At 39.2% G+C, this 25,984-nt stretch overlaps 1 protein-coding gene across 1 annotated transcript; it reads left to right on the forward strand.

Annotated features, from left to right (window-relative positions):
* The first annotated feature begins 14,520 nt into the window (after positions 1 to 14,520).
* Positions 14,521 to 25,093, forward strand: LOC121369941 (putative glutathione-specific gamma-glutamylcyclotransferase 2). Its single transcript, XM_041495024.1, has 3 exons — positions 14,521 to 14,703; positions 20,222 to 20,257; positions 24,466 to 25,093. The coding sequence occupies exons 1-3, from the start codon at positions 14,521 to 14,523 to the stop codon at positions 24,895 to 24,897; spliced, it is 651 nt and encodes a 216-aa protein (XP_041350958.1). The 3' UTR covers positions 24,898 to 25,093.
* Positions 25,094 to 25,984: the final 891 nt, after the last annotated feature.

Genomic DNA, 25,984 nt, shown 5'->3' on the forward strand with positions numbered 1-25,984 from the left:
GAGAGAGAGAGAGAGAGAGAGAGAGAGAGAGAGAGAGAAGCAAAGAGACAGAGACAGGCAGAGAGAGAGAGGGTGACACGGCGAGAGGTGTGTGTGTGAGAGAGAGAGAGAGAGAGAGAGAGAGAGAGAGAGAGAGAGAGAGAGAGAGAGAGAGAGCAAAAGAGAGATAGAGGGTGACATAGGGAGAGAGAGAGGGGGAGGGAGGGAGAGAAAGAGAGTGAGAAAGAGAGATGGGGGGGGGGGGACTTCGCAAATGTTTCGATCTCGTACGCTGATACCTGTTATTTATGATATTACGATTATTGACTACATTATACCTACCCTCACATTCGAAGAAATAACAAAACAAAAATACAGCTCCTTATCATTTATATGTTTAAATATAATCACACATGCTAAATTTCCGGGTAGGTTGTTTATATTAATCCGGTTTTTTCCTCTTTTTTAAAGAAATAATTAAAAAAAAAAAAAATTGGCGTATGACACCCGATCTGCAATATTATATTAGCAATATAGTGATATTTTATCTCTCGCTCTTCAGTTGCTTTTGTTCGTGTTCCTCGTTAATTTCAAGATCCATAATGTTCCATCACATTGCACATAAATGTAAATATGACCATTAATGACACGTGCTATATCGGGGGGTGACGCCCACAACGAGTTTGACATCAGCCACGCCCATCAGTGGTTGTCAAAGTTAGATACTCCGTCCATTTTAAAGTTGAATTCAAATATCCTTTTGTAGGAAAAGTCAACCTATGAAAAGTGGGGTGTAGCTCGGTGAATAGAGAACTCGCTCGAGGTAGGATGGTCATAGGATCGATTCCACTTGGTGAACACATTGGATTGTTTGTCGTTCCAACCAGTGCTCCACGACTTATGTATCAAAAATCGTGATGTGATTGTCATACATGTATATATAATACTTTCTGTGAGGAAGTACATAATCCATTTTTGTCTCTCCATTATTCCCAACAACAGATTTCGTTCGTCCCTTAACACACACACACGCAAGCACGCACGCACACGCACACACACACATAAAATACATACTATGGACCGAATTTACAAAGCCTGTTTATGTCTTACACGCGTGTAACTACGTACATTTACAATGCTTAGACACATGCGTTTAAGAAAAAACAGATGTATCTTAGCATGAAAATTAAAAGTGGTTATAGGGTATCAAAAGCAAGAATAAACAAACAAAACCACACACACACACACACACAGGCTACACACACACACGCACACACACACACACATGCTACACACACGCACACACACACACACATGCTACACGCACACACACACACACACACACGCACACACAGGCTACACACACACACGCACACACAGGCTACACGCGCGCACACACACACACACAAGCTACACACACGCGCACACACACATGCTACACGCACACACACACGCACACACGGGCTACACACACACACAGGCTACACACACACACACAGGCTACGCACACACACACGCTACACACACGCACACACACACACGTACAGACACACACACACATAGGCTACACATACACATACATAGGCTACACACACAAACACACACGTACACACACACAAACACAGTCATACATACATTGGCTACACATACACAGGCTACACATATATAAACGCACGCACGCACGCGCGCACACACACACACACACATCCATATATCAACGCCCCCAAATTCCGTTAAGGTAATGACAAAACGTTTTGTATTAAGATACTTACTTGTTAAAACTTTATTGTTGGTGAAAATGCTGCTGAATTGTGAACGACCAGTAGACGACATCCGAATCTGACGATGCCCGCGCGAACAGTTTACGTGAAAACAAACGTCACGGAATTTAAAGTATAATTTGCAATTGGGGGTGTTAACTATATGTAGGCATACACGTACGTACGTGCGTACGTATGTATGCATGTACAAATGTCATATATACAGGTGTATACAAATAATGTGTGAATACAAAGATTTTTTTTTTCATCATATTTTTAAAAAGTTTTTTTGACATTTTAAATTTATTTTAATAATAAATAAAAAAAGAGGCACGAAAAAAAAAGAAGAAAAAAATATGTCTGAACTCTTGCCGCCAAATGGTTTGTGCACGTGAGCGCGAGGAACACCAACCAATCAAAAAACAGAAGCCGTACTGTTGGTATAAAATGTCACAAAAACACTTTGAAATGAAACTGACACTTTTGAAAAAGTGTTTTTCACAACCAACACGAAAAACACCCACACGCCTGCTGGGTGGAGTGAGATTTGAGCGTCTCGGATCACTGAGTACCAAACCTTGTCCATCTGTCAAACCCATCTGTCCATTACGCCGAGTTCCCGCCAGCCACAAAGACGGCCATGCAACCAACGTATATTACATATTTACCGACCCGATCATAATTCGCTTTCTTAATCAGAGCAAGTCACGTGTTATGAGCAGGGCCCGAAAAGTAACAAAAGAAACCAGCGGACAACCGCAATATATCTTTATTGGCCAGTTTGTCGTGTAGTTTTAATGTCGTAAAGCAACGCGGTGTGGTTTCGTACAAAAACAAATAACGATTTGTATTATATTTTAGAGTGATGGTCATTTCATGGGTACTCGTATGGTAATTATTGTCTTGTAATCGAGCGTTTTAGTTTTATGACCGGCATTGGACATAGTGGCGATCGTAAAATACATGAGAAAAAAAATGCATTCTAAAACCTTTGTCATTTATAAAAATAATGATAGTATTGAAAAATAATAATGAAAAACAAAAATAAAAGCCAGTCCACCACACATCTGCGTTCCATGCAATGTTCGAGGAAAGTTGGGTGGAATGTTAAGGGGGGAGGGGGGTATGGAGATAGTAAGAAAGAGAGAGAGAGACAAATCTACGGTTAGACAGAGACAGAAAAATAGAATGGAACACACAAAGAGAGAGATAGAGAGAGCAGGAGATGGGGGAGGGAGAAAAGGAGAGAGAAAAAGAGGAAAGGGAGAGGGAGAGACAGAGGCATATAGGGAGGTCGGGTGTCACTGTGTGTGTGTGTGTGTGTGTGTGTGTGTGTGTGTGTGAGAGAGAGAGAGAGAGAGAGAGAGAGAGAGAGAGAGAGAGAGAGAGAGAGAGAGAGAGAGAGAAAGAGCGCGCATATATATATGTGTATATTATTGTATGTATAGACGCTGGGTACGGTATTGCTACCAGTTTATGTAACGTCAAAAATTTCGACAAAATAGGCAGGGTTTTTTTTAAAGAGCTTTGTGTTGCGTCAGTTCTGATTTATTTCTAATTTTAATGCATTGAAAATGTATATAGTTTTTCAACGCATTTTATGAATCAGAATGCTGTAAGTTTGGGGAAAGAAAAAATGTAATATTACTTTTTAACTAATCACCATAGAATCTTTATCTCGATGTAAAATTGTTTATTGATTTTGACAATGCTTGTACAATGAAAACCAATGTTACCTCATCTGAAACGCTTCTAAATTATATCTTAATCCTGAAAGCTATTGAGTTTTCAACTCTCCCCCCCCCCCCCCCTTTTTTTAAACAAAGAACTATTTATTGTGTGTGTATATTTTAATGTTTTTTCGACAACGTATTAGCTGACCTTGCTGAATGTGTTAAACAAGTATCGATGTGTGTTACTAAGTTACAGTTTGTGAATAATAAATAAGGTATTAAACTTGCGTCAGTGTCAACGGAAGTTAGCCTGTGGAACTCATTTGGGAATTCTGATCATCATTCTGTAGATTCCATTTGGCACACGCTTATGTTTTATGTTTATGTAATAATCTATATGATCATTGCATTATGTTACTTATTGGTAGTCCCGGATTGACAAATTACTTTTGTAACAGACGAATACAGTGAAATTCACTAAAATGCATAAATAGGTTACGATATAATTAACGTGTAATATACTAGTACTAATAATAAAAGTATTGGCATAAAAATGGACATACATGTATATAGGTTGTATAATGTAGTAGTAGTAGTAGCAGCAGCAGCAGCAGTAGCAGCAACAGTGCTCAAAACAACATTAACATCAGCAACAGCAGCAGCAGCAGCAGCAGCAGCAGCAGCAGCAGTAGTAGTAGTAGTAGTAGTAGTAGTAGTAGTAGTAGTAGTAGTAGTATTGTATAATTTTATTGATCGATTGATTGGTTGATTCATTCATTCTTTTATTCATTTTTATCGTATAATATCTTATGGTATCTTATGTTATCTTATGTTATCGTATCGTATCTTATCGTATCTACCGGCCTCGGTGGCGTCGTGGTTAGGCCATCGGTCTACAGGCTGGTAGGTACTGGGTTCGGATCCCAGTCGAGGCATGGGATTTTTAATCCAGATACCGACTCCAAACCCTGAGTGAGTGCTCCGCAAGGCTCAGTGGGTAGGTGTAAACCACTTGCACCGACCAGTGATCCATAACTGGTTCAACAAAGGCCATGGTTTGTGCTATCCTGCCTGTGGGAAGCGCAAATAAAAGATCCCTTGCTGCTAATCGGAAAGAGTAGTCCATGTAGTGGCGACAGCGGGTTTCCTCTCAAAATCTGTATGGTCCTTAACCATATGTTTGACGCCATATAACCGTAAATAAAATGTGTTGGGTGTGTCGTTAAATAAAACATTTCTATCTTATCGTATCTTATCTTATCGTATCGTATCTTATTGTATCGTATCGTATCGTATCGTATCGTATCGTATCTTATCTTACATCTTATCTTATCTTATGTTTCTTTTCTTTTCTTTTCTGATCTCTTATCTTATTTTAATTCATCCATTTATTCATTTAATTATTTTTAAAAAACTAACAAAAAAACCAACATAATTTTAAATTCTGTCCCGTAAGAACAGTTTAGCTCAAAGAAGCATGATGCTTGTTTGACATTTGTATCACGAATCTTAACAACCCAGCTAAAAATGTCACCGTGACCTGCTGGGAGAGACTTGGGTGTCCGATCAGGTGCATGTTAAAGTGGATAACAATGGGAACAGAGGCACGCGCACGTCTTGCATTGTCACCACAGTAGCAGACGTCAGTGGGGGCTTACGTCATCACCTCCGCCGCAATATAGGTGAAGGTGAAGGTTGCGGGATTTGGGTCACTTCTGCATCTGTCGATAATGGGCGAATGAAAGAGGCTAAAACAAGACTCCATTCCCGCCTTCCGTCAATTCATTTCTGTTTAGAAAATAATAGGATTTGTCAAGCGCATTTGAAATCTAATTATCATTCCTAAACTCCAGTAAGGAGCTAGCCATCTTTGTGGGACTGAAAATCGCGCGGAAACAGATTTTATGAGGTATCTAGGCCTCATGTTCATGTTGTTTTGCGTTTGTGTACCGGGTACATTATATTTGAAATATATGTATATTATATATCCTATATTCTAAAAATCATTTCCATGTTCATTTATCACTTATAATTATGTTGTTTTATATATTTTATTTTATTTTTTATGTAGGCCTATATACAGCCAGATCGTGAACATTCATCCCATTGGAACCCTTCTCGGTATTTAAAATGTCCAATGCCCTTTCAAAGAATATCTACGGTTCAAAAGCTTTGCTTCTTCGTCAGTTTCTTTAATTATACTTATTTATATTTCTAGTAAAACATTGTCTACCAATAGGTCTGATGTCAAAAACCATTAAACAATGTGCTTGTATAGGACTCTCACCTTTAAATTTAATATGTAATATTATTATTTGAGGCCAAGTGGAAGATTAGTTTGTGCTAAACCTGTCACCCTCATTAAATAAAGTTATTATTATTATTATTATTATTATTATTATTATTATTATTATTATTATTATATATTATTATTATTATTATAACACGTGCAGGCGCGGATCTAGGATTTTTAAATAGGGGGGGGGGGCCGAGGGCGCAAAGCGCCCGAGATTCCTAGGGGGGTCCGGGGGCATGCTCTCCCGCGATATTTTGAAATTTAAGTGGCCTGAAACGCGATTTCCTCGCATCTGAGTAACAAAATAGCTATATTAACGTATGTTTTTGGTATTGTCATACTGTTTTGTTATCTTCAAAACTGGGAAATAAGTGCATTTTTGTGTAATTCCACTCTAGTGTATGCTATAGTTAAAAAAAAAAAATAACGACCCCAAAAATAGGGGGGGGGGGGGGCCGGGCCCCTTGGGCCCCCACTAAATCCGCGCCTGACGTGGAAGCGCGTGTGCAGGAATTATAGCAGGGGGTCTTGACTGGCGACCGAATTTTTAGGGGTTTTCGAATCAAGCTTTCCTCCGCTCAAAAAAAAAAAAAAAAAAAAAAAAAAAAAAATATATATATATATATATATATATATATATACATCGTTAAAAGTGTATGTTTGTCTCTACATGACAGGCTTGTTTCGAGAACAAAAATTGCTTAAGCAGGGAGGGGTTTCGACCCTGAAAACCCTCCCCCTGAACACGCGCCTGACGTGTCTATCTAAAATCACACTGTTGGCTGTGATATTAAAGGAAGTAGCCTACTAGTATCTAACATGTGAATCCCAGTGTATATAATATTAAATTGCAGTAGCTAACATAGTGAATAAAAGTATATTTGAATCTATTCTCCACCGAAATTTACTTTTGTTTTTGTTTCTTCTGACACTAAGTATTACCACTAACTAGCCTAAGTGGATCAGAAAAGCCCGACCGCTTACCACTTGGGTGGTCTTTATCAAGGGGAAACAACTCTGGTTTTCATGCGAATACCGGTACATGTACATAGATTTGTATACATGTACATGTATAATATTATGTTCAGTACTTCATGCAAATTGCGTCATTCATGTTGTATTATAACGTCTTCTGAATGAAGTAGTAACCCAAAGGGATATTAAAAAGGGTCTCTTAAAACATTTACCTGGTATAGATGCATTTTTCTAAATATTAAATTATAGATGTGCATTGTGGCTTACTGCAAGCAGGGTCATAGTATCCCAAATCATATGTACATTTATAAAGTTTATGTTAAAACCGGTCATTTCATTTACCTATTCGGGGCGGGACGTAGCCCAGTGGTAAAGCGCTTGCTCGATGCGCGGTCGGTCTGGGATCGATCCCCGTCGGTGGGCCCATTGAGCTATTTCTCGTTCCAGCCAGTGCACCACGACTGGTATATCAAAGGCCGTGGTATGTACTACCCTGTCTGTGGGATGGTGCATATAAAAGATCCCTTGCTGCTAATCAAAAAGAGTAGCCCATGTAGTGGCGACAGCGGGTTTCCTCTCTCAATACCTGTATCGTCCTTAACCATATGTTGGACGCCATATAACCGTAAATTGTATAGTTAATATGATGCAGACTCCAATGTTGTTGTTGTTTAAGTTATGACAATATGATTATTGATTACAGAATTTTTTCCCCCTCCATACAAGTCATGAATCCAAGGGATTCTTCCAGAATATCTCTTAACTTGACGAGTTCAAGGTATATTTTTGAGAAAGCTGTGGTGAAATGTCGGTCATTCAGTAGGTTAATGTTTTACTTAGCAATATTGTTATTAGCTATCTGGGCTATTTCTCGTTCCAGCCAGTGCACCACGACTGGTACACCAAAGGCCGTGGTAGTGGTATGTGCTATCCTGTCTATGGGATGGTGCATATAAAAGATCCCTTGCTGCTAATCAAAAAGAGTAGCCCACTAAGTGGAGACAGCGGGTTCCCTCTCTCAATATCTGTGTGGTCCTTAACCATATGTAAAACATTTCTTTCTTTCTTTCATTTACCTACAAATGCTGAGTTCAAATGGTGTCCACTAGAGACTGAGCTGAGACTGTGAAAAAAAAGAGCTAGATTTTTTATATATATATTATATAGAATAGGCAAAAAACCCGTACATTTTTATCCTCGAGTTCTAACTGACCTGATTGATAAACCGATTATATTATATTCATTTCATATTTTGTTCGTGCTTATATCTAATTAAGGTTCAAGCACGCTGTCCTGGACACACACACACTCCTCAACTATCTGGGTTGTCTGTCCAGGGCAGTGGGTTAGTTGTTAGTGAGAGAGAAGAGGGTGTAGTGACCCAATGAGTCGTTAAAACTCGCTCTGGGTACCTACCAGCCTTATGTCCGATGGCTTAATCACGACGCCACCGAGGCCGGTGGTACACCGATTATAATGATCACTTACAAGGAAGGAAAGAAAGAAAGAAAGAAATGTTTTATTTAACGACGCACTCAACACCTTTTATTTACGGTTATATGGCGTCAGACATATGGTTAAGGACCACACAGATTTTGAGAGGAAACCCGCTGTTGCCACTTCATGGGCTACTCTTTCCGATTAGCAGCAAGGGATTTTTTTATTTGCGCTTCCCACAGGCAGGATAGCACAAACCATGGCCTTTGTTGAACCAGTATGGATCACTGGTCGATGCAAGTGGTTTACACCTACTCGTTGAGCCTTGCGGAGCACTCACTCAGGGTTTGGAGTCGGTATCTGGATTAAAAATTCCATGCCTCGACTGGGATCCGAACCCAGTACCTACCAGCCTGTAGACCGATGGCCTAACCACGACGTCACCGAGGCCGGTACAAGGAAGGGCGGGATGAAATGTTTTATTTAACAACGCACTCAACACATTTTATTTACAGTTATATGGCGTCAGATATATGGTTGAGGACCATACAGGTACTGAGAGAGGAAACCCGTTGTCGCCACTTCATGGGCTACTCTTTTCGATTAGCAGCAAGGGATCTTTTATATGCACCATCCCACAGACAGGGTAGTACATACCACGGCCTTTGATATGCCAGTTGTGGTGCCATGGGTGGAACGAGAAATAGCACAATGGGCCCACCGACGGGGATCGATCCCAGACCGACCACGCATCAGGCGGACCTTACCACTGGGTTACGTCCCGCCCCAAACTCAAGACAGACTCTTTCAAAGTATTACATATAGTAGTATCAGTGACGAGTGATTTAATGTTGGGCAACCAATATACGTTTGGCGCGCTCTACCGCAACACGGAAACCGACAGAACTTTAATTCCCCCTGCCGCTCTGTCGCACCCTCTGTTTTCACGAGACAACATTAACTCTTTATTCGAAAGAGTAGCCCGTGAAATGCAAGATAATGAAATCTAGGCGTTAAATAACGTTTGAAGTTTTTCACTGGCTGTGTTTGCGACACTGGTTTGGCTTCGACCAGTGGTATTAATTTTGAAAAATAAACTGTTGAACAAGGGATCTGCTCAAAATCCTTTTGACCGATTTCCGTGCTTTATGCCCGCCGAGCCTAATTACTAGGGTCTGTTTGTCCTATTATTAATACCGAGGCACGGTGACCCAGCCAGAAGTCTTTGTGAGAAATCTAAGCGGCTTAATAATAAAACTTTAAAAAAAATTAAAAAATAGTTGTGACCCGGTTTCTGCGCCGACAGTTGAGCAACTGGTAACCTTCAACCCCTCGATACTGGCCCTTGGCCCGGCGCTTTCTTACCAGCCCCGTGAGACAATCGAGTAGTGATGTTTATTTCACCCATCTGTTCTCGCGCCGGCACGCGTGAACCGGTGGTCGCGCGGTCTGTTAAGCAATGACCACGCGTTTTGAATGAAACTTGAAATAACGTAGCGCCAGTGACGGCACGTGGCGTATAGTAAAGAGCCACGCGACAGACGGGCACATATTCATTAAACGTGTGTCCTTCACCTTTCTCCCTCTACCCTACCACCCCCCCACCCCCACCCCCCATCTACATCCTCCCGCAGTATTACTTTGATTGTAACCGAATGTGAATGTGGTTGGTTCTGTGATAATTTTACGAATTAGCTTCACACAATGGCCGTTTGTTAATGAATTGCAAAGATATTGTTAGGTATTGGGTATAGATGTTTTAGATGACAGTTTTAATAGCCGATGATTAATAAATCAATGGGCTGTGGGTCATCCTACAGAAATCATCACTTTTCAAAATACAAATTCAAGATAAAACAATTAAAATATATAAGGTTTTATTGTTGACGTTTGGAAACTTGATGAACAAAGAAAAAGAAAATCACACCTTGCCACGCAGAACTGTAATCGGCCTGCACGTGCAGACACATCGTACTTCATGAGTAAACTCATTTAATGATGTCATTGGTGTCACCAGACAAGTGGGAAAGTTCAGGAGTGTGATCCTATTGGTTTGTTGTGATGAAAAACACATGGATATGTTATTTGGGTGTCCTTAATAACATATTTGTAATAACTTTAGCATTAAAACCTATCCAAGGGTCTAATTTTGCATTTATTTATTTTAACAAAATATCAATAATAATTCGGTTATGGCAGTTATGTAGATGTAAAATATTAAGACGACCAGAAACACATTGAATATACAGACACTGATATTCTAAACAAGAAAATATATTTAATATGCAAATTTAATCGTAGAAATATTTTATTAGTCGGAAATATCTTACAATGCAGCAAACTCGGGAATGTCCCTTTAAATGGTCTTGTTGATCTGGCACATGTGAAGTCATGTGACACACACCGAATGTTAATTCATCTTCAAGTCAACTTTTACGGGTTAAGTGGACCCGATATCGATGATTTCAGAGGCGGATCTGGGGGGGGGGGGGTCGGTCTGGGATCGATCCTCGTCGGTGTGCCCATTGGGCTATTTCTCGTTCCAGCCAGTGCATCACGACTGGTATATCAAAGGCCGTGGTAATGTACTACGCTGTCTGTGGGATGGTGCATGTAAAAAATACCTTGCTACTAATGAAACAATGTACATTCGTAGCTCAGGTTTCCTCTCTAAGACTAAGTCAAAATTACTAAATGTTTGACATCCAATAGCCAGTGATTACTAAATCAATGTGCTCTAGTGGTGTCGTTAAACAAAAGAAACAAACTTTTTTACAGAACCATTTGTCTTCTTTATTTATATTTGCCCTGTACTTCTACTCAAAGATCGAATTAGACACAGATAAAAAAAAACTCATTCTACTTTGCATACTGTGAGGATTGCGCTGTCATAAGGTAGTACTAAACCAAATAACTTCCGGCTGGGTCAACGTTCGAGGTGCACCGAACTTTTGATAGAGAAGTGAACACCACAAGTCCTGTGATTGGTTATAAATGTGAGTGTGTTGGTTGTAAAAAATAATAGTTCATCTGGGAAAAAAAAAAAAAAGTGCAATTTTATTTCATCTAGTACCAATGTGTCAAGTAGCCTTGTGCTTGAAACATGTATGGGGTACCTGTAAAAAAAAAGTACTCGAATTTTGTGCGAAACTAGGGTAGTCATAGACGCTACCCGTTATCTCAGAAACGAGCAGCTTGACCCCCATTTTTTTCTGATTCACTTTAAGTGTAAGGGGTGATAGTATTTATATCCGTGGCGTATATGTCGGTTGATACGTTGCAGGTAGGAGTTTTAGCCACATATGTTACTATTGTCGTCTATGGGATTTGATTTGGTAGTATACCCCCATAAAGCATTAGGTTTGATAAACAGTCTGACTTGTACAACACGGCCCATCCAAGCAAGAAGTGACATGGGGAAACTCAATCCATTGGTTGGTAGCTAAAGTCACCTTTGCAGTTAATCATTTGGTATAATTGTAGTGAAGGAAAGGTCATTGGCAATAAAGACGAACTGGTTTAACAAGCATCTCTTCATTACCCAAAATAAAGACAGTAAAAGAACAAACTTGTTTGTTACATTAAACTTGGAATTGTAAAAAAGTAAAATTGTAATAAAGATAATATTTGATGGTATTTTTTATTTTGATTACCGTTTATTAATCTTTGATCTTTCTACATCCTGCTGTATATATTTTGTATTAAAATACCAAACACTAATTTTTTTAATTTTTTTCTGCTTAGGATTGTTCCAGCACTGATTACAAGTTATTATATTTCATTAATGTAAACAACAAACACCGTTTTAAAATAATGATTTTAAGCAAACTTGGTTCACCAAATAAAGATTGAAGAAAACCACAGAAGAGTTATGTAAAATTATTAAAGCAATCTAAAACGAAGCCTTGACAAAGTCTGTTGTTTGAGTAGGCATGACGTAGCCCACTGGTACAGCGCTCCCTTGATGCGCGATCAGTATGGCATCGATCCATGTCAGTGGGCCCACTGCACTATTTCTCATTCCAGCCAGTGCACCACGACTGGTATTGCAAAGGCCATGGTATGTACTACCCTGTCTGTGGGATGGTGCATATAAAAGATCCCTTGCTGCTAATCGAAAAGAGTAGCCCATGAAGTGGCGACAGCGGGTTTCCTCTCTCAATATCTGTATGGTCCTTAACCATTTGTCTGAAGCCATATAACCGTAAATAAAATGTGTTGAGTGCGTCGTTAAATAAAACATTTCCTTCCTTCCTTCCAGTACCTGGTAACACCAATGACAGGTAACACCAGTGACAAAATAAGTAAATAATTAATTCATGCTCTCTAAAGAAACAGTTGAAAAAACTAAAAAAGTAACAGACATACGATGTCTATAATAACATATAAAAAGTTTCTTAAAATGCTACGACAGGATGATATTATTAATAAGGTATTATTAAAGACAACAAACCTTGTTTTTATATATAAATACAAAAGAAATTGTGTAGGGATATAAAAGTTACAATTTCTGTAAAATGACCCACGTACAAAGCTCAGTATTAAGGAAGTGTATCTAAAATAGCCCTTGCTGTTTGTAGAAAAGCGGAGCTAGCGTTCGTTAAAGACATATTTCATTCCATTCATAAATTGTTTACCATTTCAACGATTCAGTCAGTGTCGGGACGTAGCCCAGTGGTAAGACACTCGCTTGGTCCGCGGTCGGTCTAGGATCGGTGGTCCCATTTGGCTATTTCTCGTTCCAGCCAGTGCACCACGGCTTGTATATCAAAGGCCGTGGTGTGTGCTTTATTGTCTGTGGGATGGTGCATATAAAAGACCCCTTGCTACTAATGGAAATATGTAGCGGGTTTCCTCTCCAAAATCTCGCTCCAGCTAGTGCACCACGACTGGTACATCAAAGGCCGTGGTATGTACTACCCTGTCTCTGGGATAGTGCATATAAAAGAACCCTTGCTGCTAATCGAAAAGAGTAGCCCATGAAGTGGAGACAGCGGGTTTCCTTTCTCAATATCTGTGTGATCCTTAAAGGGACAGACCGTAGTTTCAACCCGTGAAAATTAACACTAAGTTTAGTTAATCTACAAACCTGTAACACATTTGGATAAAGTTACAATTGAGTGAAACATGAGTCTGTGACTTTGAAATGGTGAAATACCCTCTAAAAATAGAAACTCGACTCCATTACTGTTAGTACTCAGCTACATGTGCATTTTTAAAAATACGACAAATGCATTTTCTGATATTAAAAACACCAAGATGACCAAATACACTTCAAATGTACGGAAATTGATAATCTAACCCATAAAATCTAAGTAAAGTATGATTTCAGTTATCAAAAACAGATATAATAGTAAAAAATATGCCTTAGTGTATAAAAACTAGGGTGTGTCTCTTTAACTTTATGTTTGACGCCATATAAACCGTACATAAAATGTGTTGAGTGCGTCGTTAAATAAAACATTTCTTTCTTTCCTCTCCAAAAGTATATCAAAATTACCAAATGTTTGACAACTAACAGCCATTGATTAATAAATCAATGTGCTCTAGTGTTAAGCTAACTTTGAACAATTCAGTAGACCTGCGACTGTAAATGGAATGACGGTCAGAACCCGGATTCAAATATCCACATTACGAAATGAATGAAAGGTTAACATTATATCATTGTATCGGGTGAATAGAAAAAAACAGCCCTCTACATTGTAACCGATCTGGTCGCATATGCCTTTTTTTTCAATTGGCGGCTAAAACATTTCATACTATCTATATAAAAAATACAAGTAGGCGCCATCTGGCTCCTAGATGGAAGAGTGAACGTAAAGGGCTGAAAAACCGAACAAACAAACAACAACAAAACAAAAACAAAAACAATAATTAAAAAAACCCAGGCCACCTTTTGACGTTGAACAGCGGGAAAAGTATGCAACACAATTACATTGAAGACTTGCACATAGATTTATAGCTTACTTTTAATGTCCGTGTTTATCGGTGTCGTTATTTCCTAACGTGTAAGTACATGTTTGGCGCGATATGTAGGATTATTCAGGAAACTGTATCTGCCTTGTCACAGATAAAGAGGGGAGGGTAAGAACAGAACCAGGAACAGTAAAACACAGTAAAGCACTAATAAACTAAATAGGGAACCTTTTCGTATACCACGCAACCCTCCCCGTAACATCGCTAGTTACGGCCCTGTTCTACCATCGACCCTGTAATGCAAAACTTTTCCTGGGAATAAAATTTCTTAAGAATTACACTCTGCATACGTTTATGATAATTACATGATATTTTCTATTGCGGTTGCTATTCTATTTTAAAAAGAAAGAAAAACAAACAAACATAATATATATAAATATTAAAAGTGAAGTCTCTTCGTGACTTATAAACGACTAATTTGAAAATGAATTGCGAAAAGTTGTACGATAAGATTTTAAAAGTTAACTCGACCATATGGGTGTTCGGTTACGGATCGCTGTTGTGGAAACCCAACTTCGAGCACAAGTCGAGACGGGTGGGTTACATCCGAGGGTTTGTGCGAAGATTTTGGCAGGAAAACACAACGTACAGAGGAACACCGGATGCGGTAAAGTATTAAAAATAAATAAATAATTAAAGAACTTTTTTTTCCTTCCATAGCTCATTTTGTTTGTTCAAGAGGTTTTTGTTTATCGACACCACATTGGTTTATTAATCATCGGCTATTGAATGTCAAACGTTTGGCAATTTTGACATATAGCCTAGTCTTAGAGAGGAAACTCGCTACCTTTTTCCATTAAGAAGCAAAGAATCTTTTATATATGCACTGTCCCACAGACATGATAGTACATACCACGGCCTTTGATATATTAGTCATGGGTCCACCGACGGAGATCGATCCCAGACCGACCGCGCGTGAAGCGAGCGCTTTACCACTGGGCTACGTGTCGCCTCGAATGTTTGTTCAAAGGCGTCGAAAGCGTTGGACCAGAGATGGAAGGGTTCACTGCCAACCAACTCTGTACTTGGAGAGGCCAGTATATACGTTGCCCCACACACCCCACCCCCACCCCCAATTAAAAAGCGATCTCATTATGGATTTGAATGGATTTTCGTTTCACACCAACAGTTCACAAGAATGACGCTCATAATTTTTCATGTCACTAGAAACTGTTTTAATACAACCAGAGTTCATAATAAACATTCTAAATTGTTATAATGATGATTCCAATTATGATAGTTGCAATTGACATTTTGCTATTTTTACATTTATTTAAATATATAACTACAAATTGATCAATCCAGGACATAATCTTTGCGTAGTTAACTCGAGAATTTAGATGTGTAATGTTCTGCCACAAGGCGTAAACAGTGATTTCCTTGAAAAAGAAAAGTACACAGAATTTTATTTTTCTGGTTTGAATTCATAGCAGTTTATAGCTTCTCTTTCTATAGTATCATTTTCTCTCGCTTTTTTAACTGATCGCAAATAATTATGAATAAATGTATAAATGTAACGTCTCGAGAATAACCTATCGATCATACTCTATTGATACCTGGCATTTAAAAAAAACGTTTTCTTCCATCAGTAAATAAAATTATTCGTTTATAGTTTTGGTGGGAATGTAATTGATAGTATAACCTTTAAAAAAAAAATCATAATATATGAATGCGATTTACATTTGGGTGGAATTGGGGAGGGGTGGGCAATGCATAATCTTCATCCTTTACAGTGGCGGATCTAAGGGGTGGGATGTCCAGGGGCCCGCTCCCCCCCCCCCCCCCCCCCCAGTTTTGCATCAGTTATAAATATATTGTTTTTTTATTTTTTACGTTGGTGAATCCCAGGTATTCCTTCGGGAACGTTTGTGACCTTCGGCCACATGTCATTGGACCCTCCCCCCCTCCCCCCTTCCCCCCCAATTGATTTTCTGGATCCGCCACTGCTTTATATCATATATACGAGTAGTTTCCCACAGGCAGGACAGCACCACGGCCTTTTAAATACTTGCTGAGTAGATTATACCGGCCTTGGTGGTGTTGTCGTTAAACCAGTACCGGCTCTCACCCAGAGCGAGTTTAAACGACTCGATGGGTAGGTGTAAGACCACTACACCATCTTCTTTCTCACTGACCACTAACAACTAACCCACTGCCCTGGACAGACAGCCCAGATAGCTAAGATGTGTGCCTAGGACAGCGTGTTTGAACCTTAATTGGATATATGCACGAAAAGTCAGTTAAAATGAAATTAAATGAGTAGATTATATTAAGGCGCAAATTTGTCGGTAATCAGTATGCGTATACGTACACACGTAATCAGTATGCGTATACGTACACACGTAATCAGTATGCGTATTTGGGCCACCATGAATCTAAAATATTGGACTCGAGTACTCGGGATTCAAACTCGACCCGGATCCGAGTACCCGACACCTACACTAAATGCTAATGAGACTAAGGAATAAAGTAAAATGGTAACATGCATCTTGATGGTAAATTATGCCATTGTATTGCATTCCACACATTCGACGTTTGGTTTTCCTCCATGTGTTATAGCCATATAACCGGCGGCAAGCATATGGCAAAATTACGTAAAAAATTAAATTAAATGAGAGTGCTCTTCCTTGCACTTGCTAGACTCGACCCGTGTTCGAGTACTCGAGTACTCATGGAGACCCTAATGCGTATACGTACAGACGTAATCAGAATGCGTATACGCACACACGTAATCAGTATGCGTATAAGTAGACACGTAATCAGTATGCGTATACGTACACACGTAATCAGTATACGTACACACGTAATTAGTATGCGTACACACGTAATCAGTATACCTATACGTACACACATAATCAGTATGCGAATGCGTACACGTAATCAGTATGCGTATATGTACACACGTAATCAGTATGCGTATACGTACACACGTAATCAGTATGCGTATACGTACACACGCAATCAGTATGCGTACATACGTAATCAGTATGCGTATACGTACACACGTAATCAGTATGCGTATGAGTACACGTAAACAATATGCGTATACGGTGCCATTTAGAGAGGACAGTAGACACAACGACTTTTGATGTACCAGTTAGGACGGGGGGGGGGGCAAGTGAATCACTGACGATCGATCCCTCGACCCTTATATAATATTATACTATTACTACCTCGTCGGTGTTTCCATCGGGCTACTTCTCGTTCCATCCAGTGCACGACGACTGGCACATCAAAGGTCGTGGTGTGTTCTACACAGGACAGTGACTTGACCACATTGAATTCACTGTTAGCGTCGTAATGTCTGTGTCACGTTTGTTTTGTTTAACGACACCACTACAGCATATTGATTTATTAATTATCGGCAATAGGATGTCAAACATTTGGTAATTCTGACATATAGTCTTAGAAAGGAAACCTGGTACATTTTTCCATTGGTAGCAAAGGATATTTTACATGCACCATCCCATATACAGGATAGCACATACCATGGCCTTTGATAGACTAGTCGTGGTGCAATGGCTGGAACAAGAAATAGCTCAGTGAGCACATTGACGTGAATCGATCCTACACCGAGTACGCATAAGGCGAGCGCTTTACCACTGGGCTACGTTCCGCCCCTTAATGTCTTTATAAAAACAAACGTAGGCTAATGTTAATTAAATGTCAGTATGCGAGAATGGAGGTCAGCAACATGGGTAACTTCGTGACATTAGGAAAAAAGAAATGTTTTATTTAATGACGCACTCAATACATTTTATTAACAGTTATATGGCGTCAGACATATGGTTAATGATCACACAGATATCAAGAGAGAAAACCCGCCGTCGCCACTTCATGGGCTACTCTTTTCGATTAGCAGCAAGGGATATTTTAAATGCACCATTCCCACAGATAGGGTAGTACATACCACAGCCTTTGATATACCAGTCGTGGTGCACTGGCTGGAACGAAAATTAACCCACTGGGACCACCGACGGGGATCGATCCCAGACCGACGGCGCATCGAGCGAGCGCATAACCACTTGGCTACATCCCGCCCTTTTCATAACATTAGATAACCGTTCTGGTTACAGTCACTCTTTTCTGCTAAAGTTGCTGTGGTTCCTAAAAAAAATTCCATTGGTATATATGTTACAGGAAATATGTATTATCAGGAAATATGTATAATTCCTGAAAATTTCAGGAAATATGTGTAATGTGTAATTGGTTTTCTCATCAGAACGATTTCAGGAAATATGTATAATTTTCACCATCAGATTTCAGGAAATAAATATTATGTATAATTACTGGAAATTTCAGGAATTACACATATTTCCTGAGTGAATCAGACATTACACATATTTCCTGAAATTTTCAGGAATTATACATATTTCCTGATAATACATATTTCCTGTAACATATATACACCTGGAAATGAATTAAGCACCACCAAGTTTTGGTCATGTACTTGTACTTAGCAAGTACTTTGACCATTGATATGGAAAAAGATGGACTGAACTGACATAGCATCAATATTTAATGAATTCTAATGGAAAAGACAGAAACCGTAAATATGCATGAAAACGTATGGTAATTATTAATTATTCATGCCATCTCGGTAAAATTTCTCGATTTTAAATTGAAAATACCAGAAGCATGTGCAGAAGGGCGAGTAATCGCGGTTGTTCGTTAGGCTGGCTTTTGCGCCTAATGTTAGATGAATGTGATGTGATCGAGGGCGACGGTGCCAGTCTAATACTTCGCGAACGCTTGGCTTCCTGAACACGTACTAGTACAACCCCTGACAACGTGGACAGCTGTTTCTAGGCGCCTTTTTTGTTTGCAATACAATTTCGGTGGTGCGTGATTCATTTCCGTGTGTATATTGTTACTACAAGTCGCATTGTAAGTGTAAGTAGAGATCGAACAATTCCATAATAGACGAGCTAGCGGGCTTTGGAAACCTGTCTTGGAAATATTTCCGGGGAACTGGGTGGGTGTAATCCAAGAGAGAGAGAAAGGGGTGTTTGAACCTTTTGTGGAGGTAAGCACGAGTCACGTGGTTGACTGCATGTTGATCTAAAAACACAATAAGACGCTAAGGACCAGCGGCCTATTTCACAAAACATCGTAAGTTTACGTCTTCGACTAGCAAGGGACGGGATGTAGCCCAGTGGTAAAGCGTCCGTTTGATGCGCGGTCGGTTTGGGATCGATCCCCGTCGGTGGGCCCATTGGGCTATTTCTCGTTCCAGCCAGTGCGCCACGACTGGTATATCAAAGGCCGTGGTATTTGCTATCCTGTCTGTGGGATGGTGCATATGAAAGATCCCTTGCTGCATTAGGAAAAAATGTAGCGGGTTTCCTCTGATGACAACTTGTCAGAATTACCAAATGTTTGACACCCAATAAACGATGATTAGTTAATCAATGTGCTCCAGTGGTGTCGTTAAACAAAACAAACTTCTTCTGGGTTTTTTCGACTAGCAGTTATACCAGTCATACATTTACAAGCGTTTGGCATCTATTTCACGAAGAAATTTACATAATTACAGAAGATTAATCATTTTAAAGACAAAAAGAAAATGAAATACGTGTACTATATTTGTTGTACTATAATAGTAATAAAAAGTGTGGTTTAGTCGTAGATTTACGTTTACGTGCAAAATTAGGCTTATGATGTTTTGTGTAATTGGACTCTGAACTGAGTGGAATTAAATACGTACTCTTATCTAACAGGCAATTGGTTGATTAAAAACAAAATTAAAATATAATTTAACTGAATACTATTAGACAATGTTCCCACAACATATTACAATGGGATAGAAATGTGAATGTGCTAATATGTTTTATAAAGTGTATTTTTATTATTATTTAAAATTTTAAACTAGTTACCTCCCGCTTTTGTTTGTTTTCTTTTATATGTTTTTGTTTTGTTTTGTTTTTTGTTTTGTTTTGTTTGTTGTTGGGGGGGGGGGGGGGGGGGAGGTTTTTTTTGTTTGTCTGTTGGTGGGGTTTGTTTGGGGGAGGGGGTGTTTGTGTTTGTTTTGGTTTGTTTTTTTATTATATTTTTTTGTCAGTGAAAGACGGATTGAAGACGGCTTGGAAGACATTCATTAAATATAACTTGTATTTGTTTTACAGCCTGGACGTGTGGCCAATCTGGTGGAATCAGACGGGGTACGTTGGAATAAAAAATACATTGTTTTGCATTGAATTAATATTAAAGCCGCACACCCTAGTTCCATCCAGCGAAAATAAATTATAATTTGGTTAATCTACAAACCTGTAACACACTTAGATCACGTTTTTATCAAATGGAGTGAAAAAGCAGGTTTTATATCGATAAATACCATGGGAATCCCCATGTCCCAATTGCTTGAAATAATTTTGAAAGTTAGTATTCTGATGTCACCGGTAGATGTCGCTCGAAGCACAACAATGCCTACGTCACAACAAATTTCAAAGAGTGCGCACAGACTTGGGGTGCGTTCTTTTCACCTCTCCTGGACATGTTCCAACTGTTCTGTCCTGGTTGTACCCCCTCTCCAGATATCGTAAGACTTAGCAAAATTATTGGTTTTAAGGGTTTGTAACGTTTTGTATTGAGACTTACTTGTCTGAACTTTATTGTTACTGAAAATGTTCACGAACTGTGAAGAAAAATCTCACAAATGAACAACAACATATCGGATGTTGATTGCGCGAACCGTGCACGAGAAAACAAACCGAACCAAAATGATAACGGTCACGTGGTATACCAACATCTGTGACGTTTACACAGGAAGATTCCCTCTAAAAATAGATTGGACCTCGCTTGCTTAACGGTTTTTTCTCGACAGCACGTCTTGTGAAAAAATGCAAAAAATGCATTTCGTGGTTTTACAAACATCAGGATTACCGGGTTTAATAGCGAAAAACAACGCCGTAATGGTTAACAAATAGCCGTAACTAGGGTGTGTCCCTTTAATTGACTTCTGTTTATATTCATACATATTTAAAAAATATACATTTCCCATTTCCTGAGATAACTTTTTTAATATGAACGTAAAATATACATAATATAAATATGAAATATATGCTTCTCACAGCGGCATGTGTTCAAACCGTGCTGACCGTAAGGTAGAGGTAAATTTGGGCTTTAATGTTTTAAATTTTAAATTCGTGTATCTCTAACTTCAAGACATTGACCCAAGTTTCCGTGATACGTACCTTTTGTTTCCCATAAAATTAATTTTGAGTTTTTGAGTACAAACACCAAGATGACCAGAAACACACTGGATTTGTCAAAATTTATAATTTTAACAAATTCTAACCTTAGTGATTAGAAAAGGTCAATGCGTTTTAACCAAAAAATGTAAATCTTTTCATGATAATTTAACCTCTATATGGACTTCTGTTGTTCTCTTACCCATGACTCCAACCCATTCCCCACAAAATCCTATGGTCATCTTGATAGTGGTCTAATTGTATCTGTATGTTGTTAATATAAAGTAGGCCTAAAAAATCTACCTACCTACCTACCTACCTACCTACCTACATAGTACTTACTCACCTACATATGTCTCTACCTACTTTCGTACCTATCATCATAAATATCTAACCTACCTACCTACCTACCTACATAGTACTTACCTACATATGTCTCTACCTACTTTCGTACCTATCATCATAAATATCTAATCTACCTACCTACCTACCTACATAGTACTTACCTACATATATCGCTACCTACTTTCGTACCTATCATCATAAATATCTAACCTACCTACCTACCTACCTACATAGTACTTACCTACATATGTCTCTACCTACTTTCGTACCTATCATCATAAATATCTAACCTACCTACCTACATAGTACTTACCTACATATGTCTCTACCTACTTTCGTACCTATCATCATAAATATCTAACCTACCTACCTACCTACCTACATACATAGTACTTACCTACATATGTCTCTACCTACTTTCGTACCTATCATCATAAATATCTAACCTACCTACCTACCTACATAGTACTTACCTACATATGTCTCTACCTACTTTCGTACCTATCATCATAAATATCTAACTTACCTACCTACCTACATAGTACTTACCTACATATGTCTACCTACTTTCGTACCTATCATCATAAATATCTAACCTACCTACCTACATAGTACTTACCTACATATGTCTCTACCTACTTTCGTACCTATCATCATAAATATCTAACCTACCTACCTACATAGTACTTACCTACATATGTCTACCTACTTTCGTACCTATCATCATAAATATCTAACCTACCTACATACTTACTTAACTGAAGGGGGCGGGACGTAGCGCAACTTGGTAAAGCGTTCGCCTGATGTGCGTTCGGTCTAGGGTCGATCCCCGTCGGTGGACCCATTGGTATATTTCTCTTTCCGGCCAATGCTCCACGACTGGTCTATCAAAGGCCGTGGTATGTGCTATTCTGACTGTGGGATGGTATATAATAAATCAATGTGTTCTAGTGACGTCAGTAAAAAAAAATGAGTAGAGTACGAATAGTTTTGTCGTCCACTACAACAGATGAGTTGTTTAATTCCTAAACTTGCCGATTCTCGACTGGCTGGCATTAACTATAGGCTCTATTAGAAATTAGCGAGAAAAAGTAGGCAGAGTTACGTCCCCTAATAGCTCTCCAGTTCCGGTGCGTTCCGCCAACAGCAGGCCTCAGACCACAATTAATTTCGCTATATGTTTCTATATAGCCTTAGTGGCTATAACATTTTTATTAATATCAGTAGGCCCGTGAAGTTTTGTATGTACCTTTGCCTGCATGGGGGACACATACCCTGAAAAGGACAACCCCTGTTGTCCAGCTCTTTCTCCCAGCATACTGGTTTAAACAGACACACCCTCTAAACCAGGCCGGAGTACACCCATTTTACACAAAAAGCACTACTTTTGCATGGGCCGGAATTACCACAAACAAGTCTTCAATGTCAACAAGTTACACATGTTTACAAACTACATGCTATCCCCTGTCACTTCAGTCAAACAGTTGCCACTTCATAGCTGTCTGCCATGAAATAATCACAGTCAAACAGCAGACTACTTGCGCGGTGAAACTTCCGGATTTTCGACAACCAAATGGGAAGATAACTGTAATCTGAGGCCAGCATACATGGCCGATGACCACAGTTGGCCTCAGACCACAATTAATTTCACTATGTATTCTCATGTAGCCCCAGTGGCTGTAGCACTTTTATTAATTTCACCAGGCCATTAGCATTTCACGGGAAACATTACCTGCCTGGGCCCATTGAACACTCGAAAGGACGACATCTGTTGTCCAGCTCTTTTCCGCGTTATATCAATGTAAACAAACACACGTGGGCTAAGGGACCGAATCACACCCATTTCTCTGCATTTTACACAAATTTTGCATGACTTCAATGTGCTCTGGGGGACATTATGCAGTATCCAGTGTAAACCAAGTGCACATAGTCACTAACTGCATCCTCTTACCTGTCAAACCCAGTGCAACAATCCAGTATACTAAGCAGCTCCCCAGCCATTAATCACATCACAAGAAAACTATATTTTCTCGCATTAGTTTCCGTATTTTGGACAACCAAATGGGTCGATAACTCTAGTCTGAGGCCAGTTGTTTGTGAATCCTCAATCTGAGATTTATGCATGCCAGGCACTGGCATCATAAATGTCCTCACCTATGCTTTAAAAATAAATAATAACACAGGTAAACATTAAGTTGCAAATCAAGGGCAGATAAGTATGTTTTTAATAGAGGCTATAGACAAATCCAAACCGGCACTCGGTGACTATAAACAAGCGATTTCGACATCTCTCCAGAATAGTGAATTTGCCACGGGACTGACAGATGGTAGGTGGTGGGTTTGTATCCCATTTACATACATTATTATGCCTAAAAAAAACGAGGTATACACTATAAATTACAAGTCTGTAAAAACGTGGGTTGAGGGAACATTATGTACAGTTGTTAAGACAGATTCATTCTTTTAACAGATACATCAGATGTAAGAGGTTTAGAAGTTAAGGCAGACTCGAATCGAGTCGGGGGAAGCGCTCTATTAATTAAACAGCCGGGAGCATCACCGAGTTCATGAGTTGGTTTAGCTGGGACAATCGTCAAGTTCATGAGTGGGTTAAGCTGGCACAGTCGTGAAGTTTATGAGTTGGTAAAGCAGGAACAATGGTCAAGTTCAAGAGTTGGTTAAGCTGGGACAATCGTCAAGTTCATGAGTTGGTAAAACTGGTACAATCTTCAAGTTTATTAGTTGGTAACTCAGTCGGTAGAACACATAGCTAACGCAGACTTTAATGTACATCTAATTTTTAATAATAAATAAACTTGTTACATTCATTACAGGGAATTGTGTGGGGAGTCGCCTTTCAAGTAACTGGGAAGGAACAAGTGACCAGAGCTCTAGACCACCTCACTAACCGGGAATGCACGAATGGCGGCTACACGAGCCTCGTGACGACATTCTACCCCCGGGACAAGAACAATTGTGTTCCCGTCCTGGTGTTCACGGCCACTGAAGACAACCCATTTTATCTTGGAGACGCCGATCTGCCTCAGATGTCCAAGCAGATCGTCACCGCCAAAGGGCACGCCGGCAGCAACGTGGAGTACGTCACGAAAATTGTCGATTACGTCCGAAAGCACATTCCGGAGGACAACGACGAGCATCTGTTTGACCTTGACGCCAAAGTTCGCAACGACTTGAAGACGCAACGATTGTGTTCTCATTTATTAATGCTTCATACCCACACAAAAACCACACGTTTTTGTCATTAAATGATCTTGAACGGTTGTGTTGTCACCTGCTGACGATTCACGCCGGAAGTTGGCACTGATGGTCTTTGGCCAGAAATTTAAGGAATGTCACGGGGATCCTATAATACCCGTAACTGAATGAAACACGATTGTCCAAATATCTCTCCTAACTGTATATCTATTAGATCTCTCTGTAACGGGCGGTTATACCCGCTGGCTCGTCTAGGTATGATCAGAGATAAGATCTTATATAAAGTATATATTATTATAGTACGTTTAGTTCACTAGAAAACAACAAAAACACAATACACTTTGGAATCTGTATTAACTTACGCTGACAAATGTACTGCTGCAGTAGTTAATTAACAACAACAAATAATAACAACCCAAAACTGATCACTTAATTAGTTAATCTCTAGGTGTCTAGTTTACACAATATGCTAATCACTTCACCGTGACACAACACTCACACGTGTGATAATTGAGAAACGCTTCCAGGAGAACTTAATTAATAAAGGAATTACAACTCTATTCCTAACTGGTTAATTTTTAATTAACCCTTACTACTCGTTCAGTAACGTGTGATAATTGAGAAACGCTTCCAGGGGAACTTAATTAATAAAGGAATTACAACTCTATTCCTAACTGGTTAATTTTAATTAACTCTAACTACTCATTCAATAACTTGTAATACAGACTTAATACTGGTACCTATCACAATAAAGACAATAACCTACAGTTTACCTAGGTCCTCTAGGATGACTGGATAAGCTTTATATATATATATATATATATATATATATATATATATATATATATATATATATATATATATATATATATATATATATATCAGAACGGTGAGCCTACAGTATACTGCGTCAGATGACCGGCAGCACCGTCTAAATAATATTGGTATAATACAGTATTAAAATATTTAAAGTCACATCAATCACATCAAGGTTATACACAGAGCAGAAAATATATCATTACCAGTCCGGACGGACAGCGATCCCCGGGAGCCTTCCTTATGTTTCTCCCCGATATCTCTAAAACCCTATCTATTTTTTCAAAACTCTCACAGACAGCGAATATCGCCTGGGGGCAC

Source organism: Gigantopelta aegis, chromosome 4 (genome assembly GCF_016097555.1).
Source record: "Gigantopelta aegis isolate Gae_Host chromosome 4, Gae_host_genome, whole genome shotgun sequence".
NCBI lineage: Eukaryota > Metazoa > Mollusca > Gastropoda > Neomphalida > Peltospiridae > Gigantopelta > Gigantopelta aegis.

Bases quoted from the DNA above. Each gene is read 5' to 3' on its own strand.
- LOC121369941 (XM_041495024.1), top strand. From the start codon at position 14,521: ATGAATTGCGAAAAGTTGTACGATAAGATTTTAAAAGTTAACTCGACC. The intron at 14,704-20,221 runs GTAAAGTATTAA...TTTGTTTTACAG, and splicing joins ACAGAGGAACACCGGATGCG to CCTGGACGTGTGGCCAATCT. The intron at 20,258-24,465 runs GTACGTTGGAAT...CATTCATTACAG, and splicing joins ATCTGGTGGAATCAGACGGG to GGAATTGTGTGGGGAGTCGC.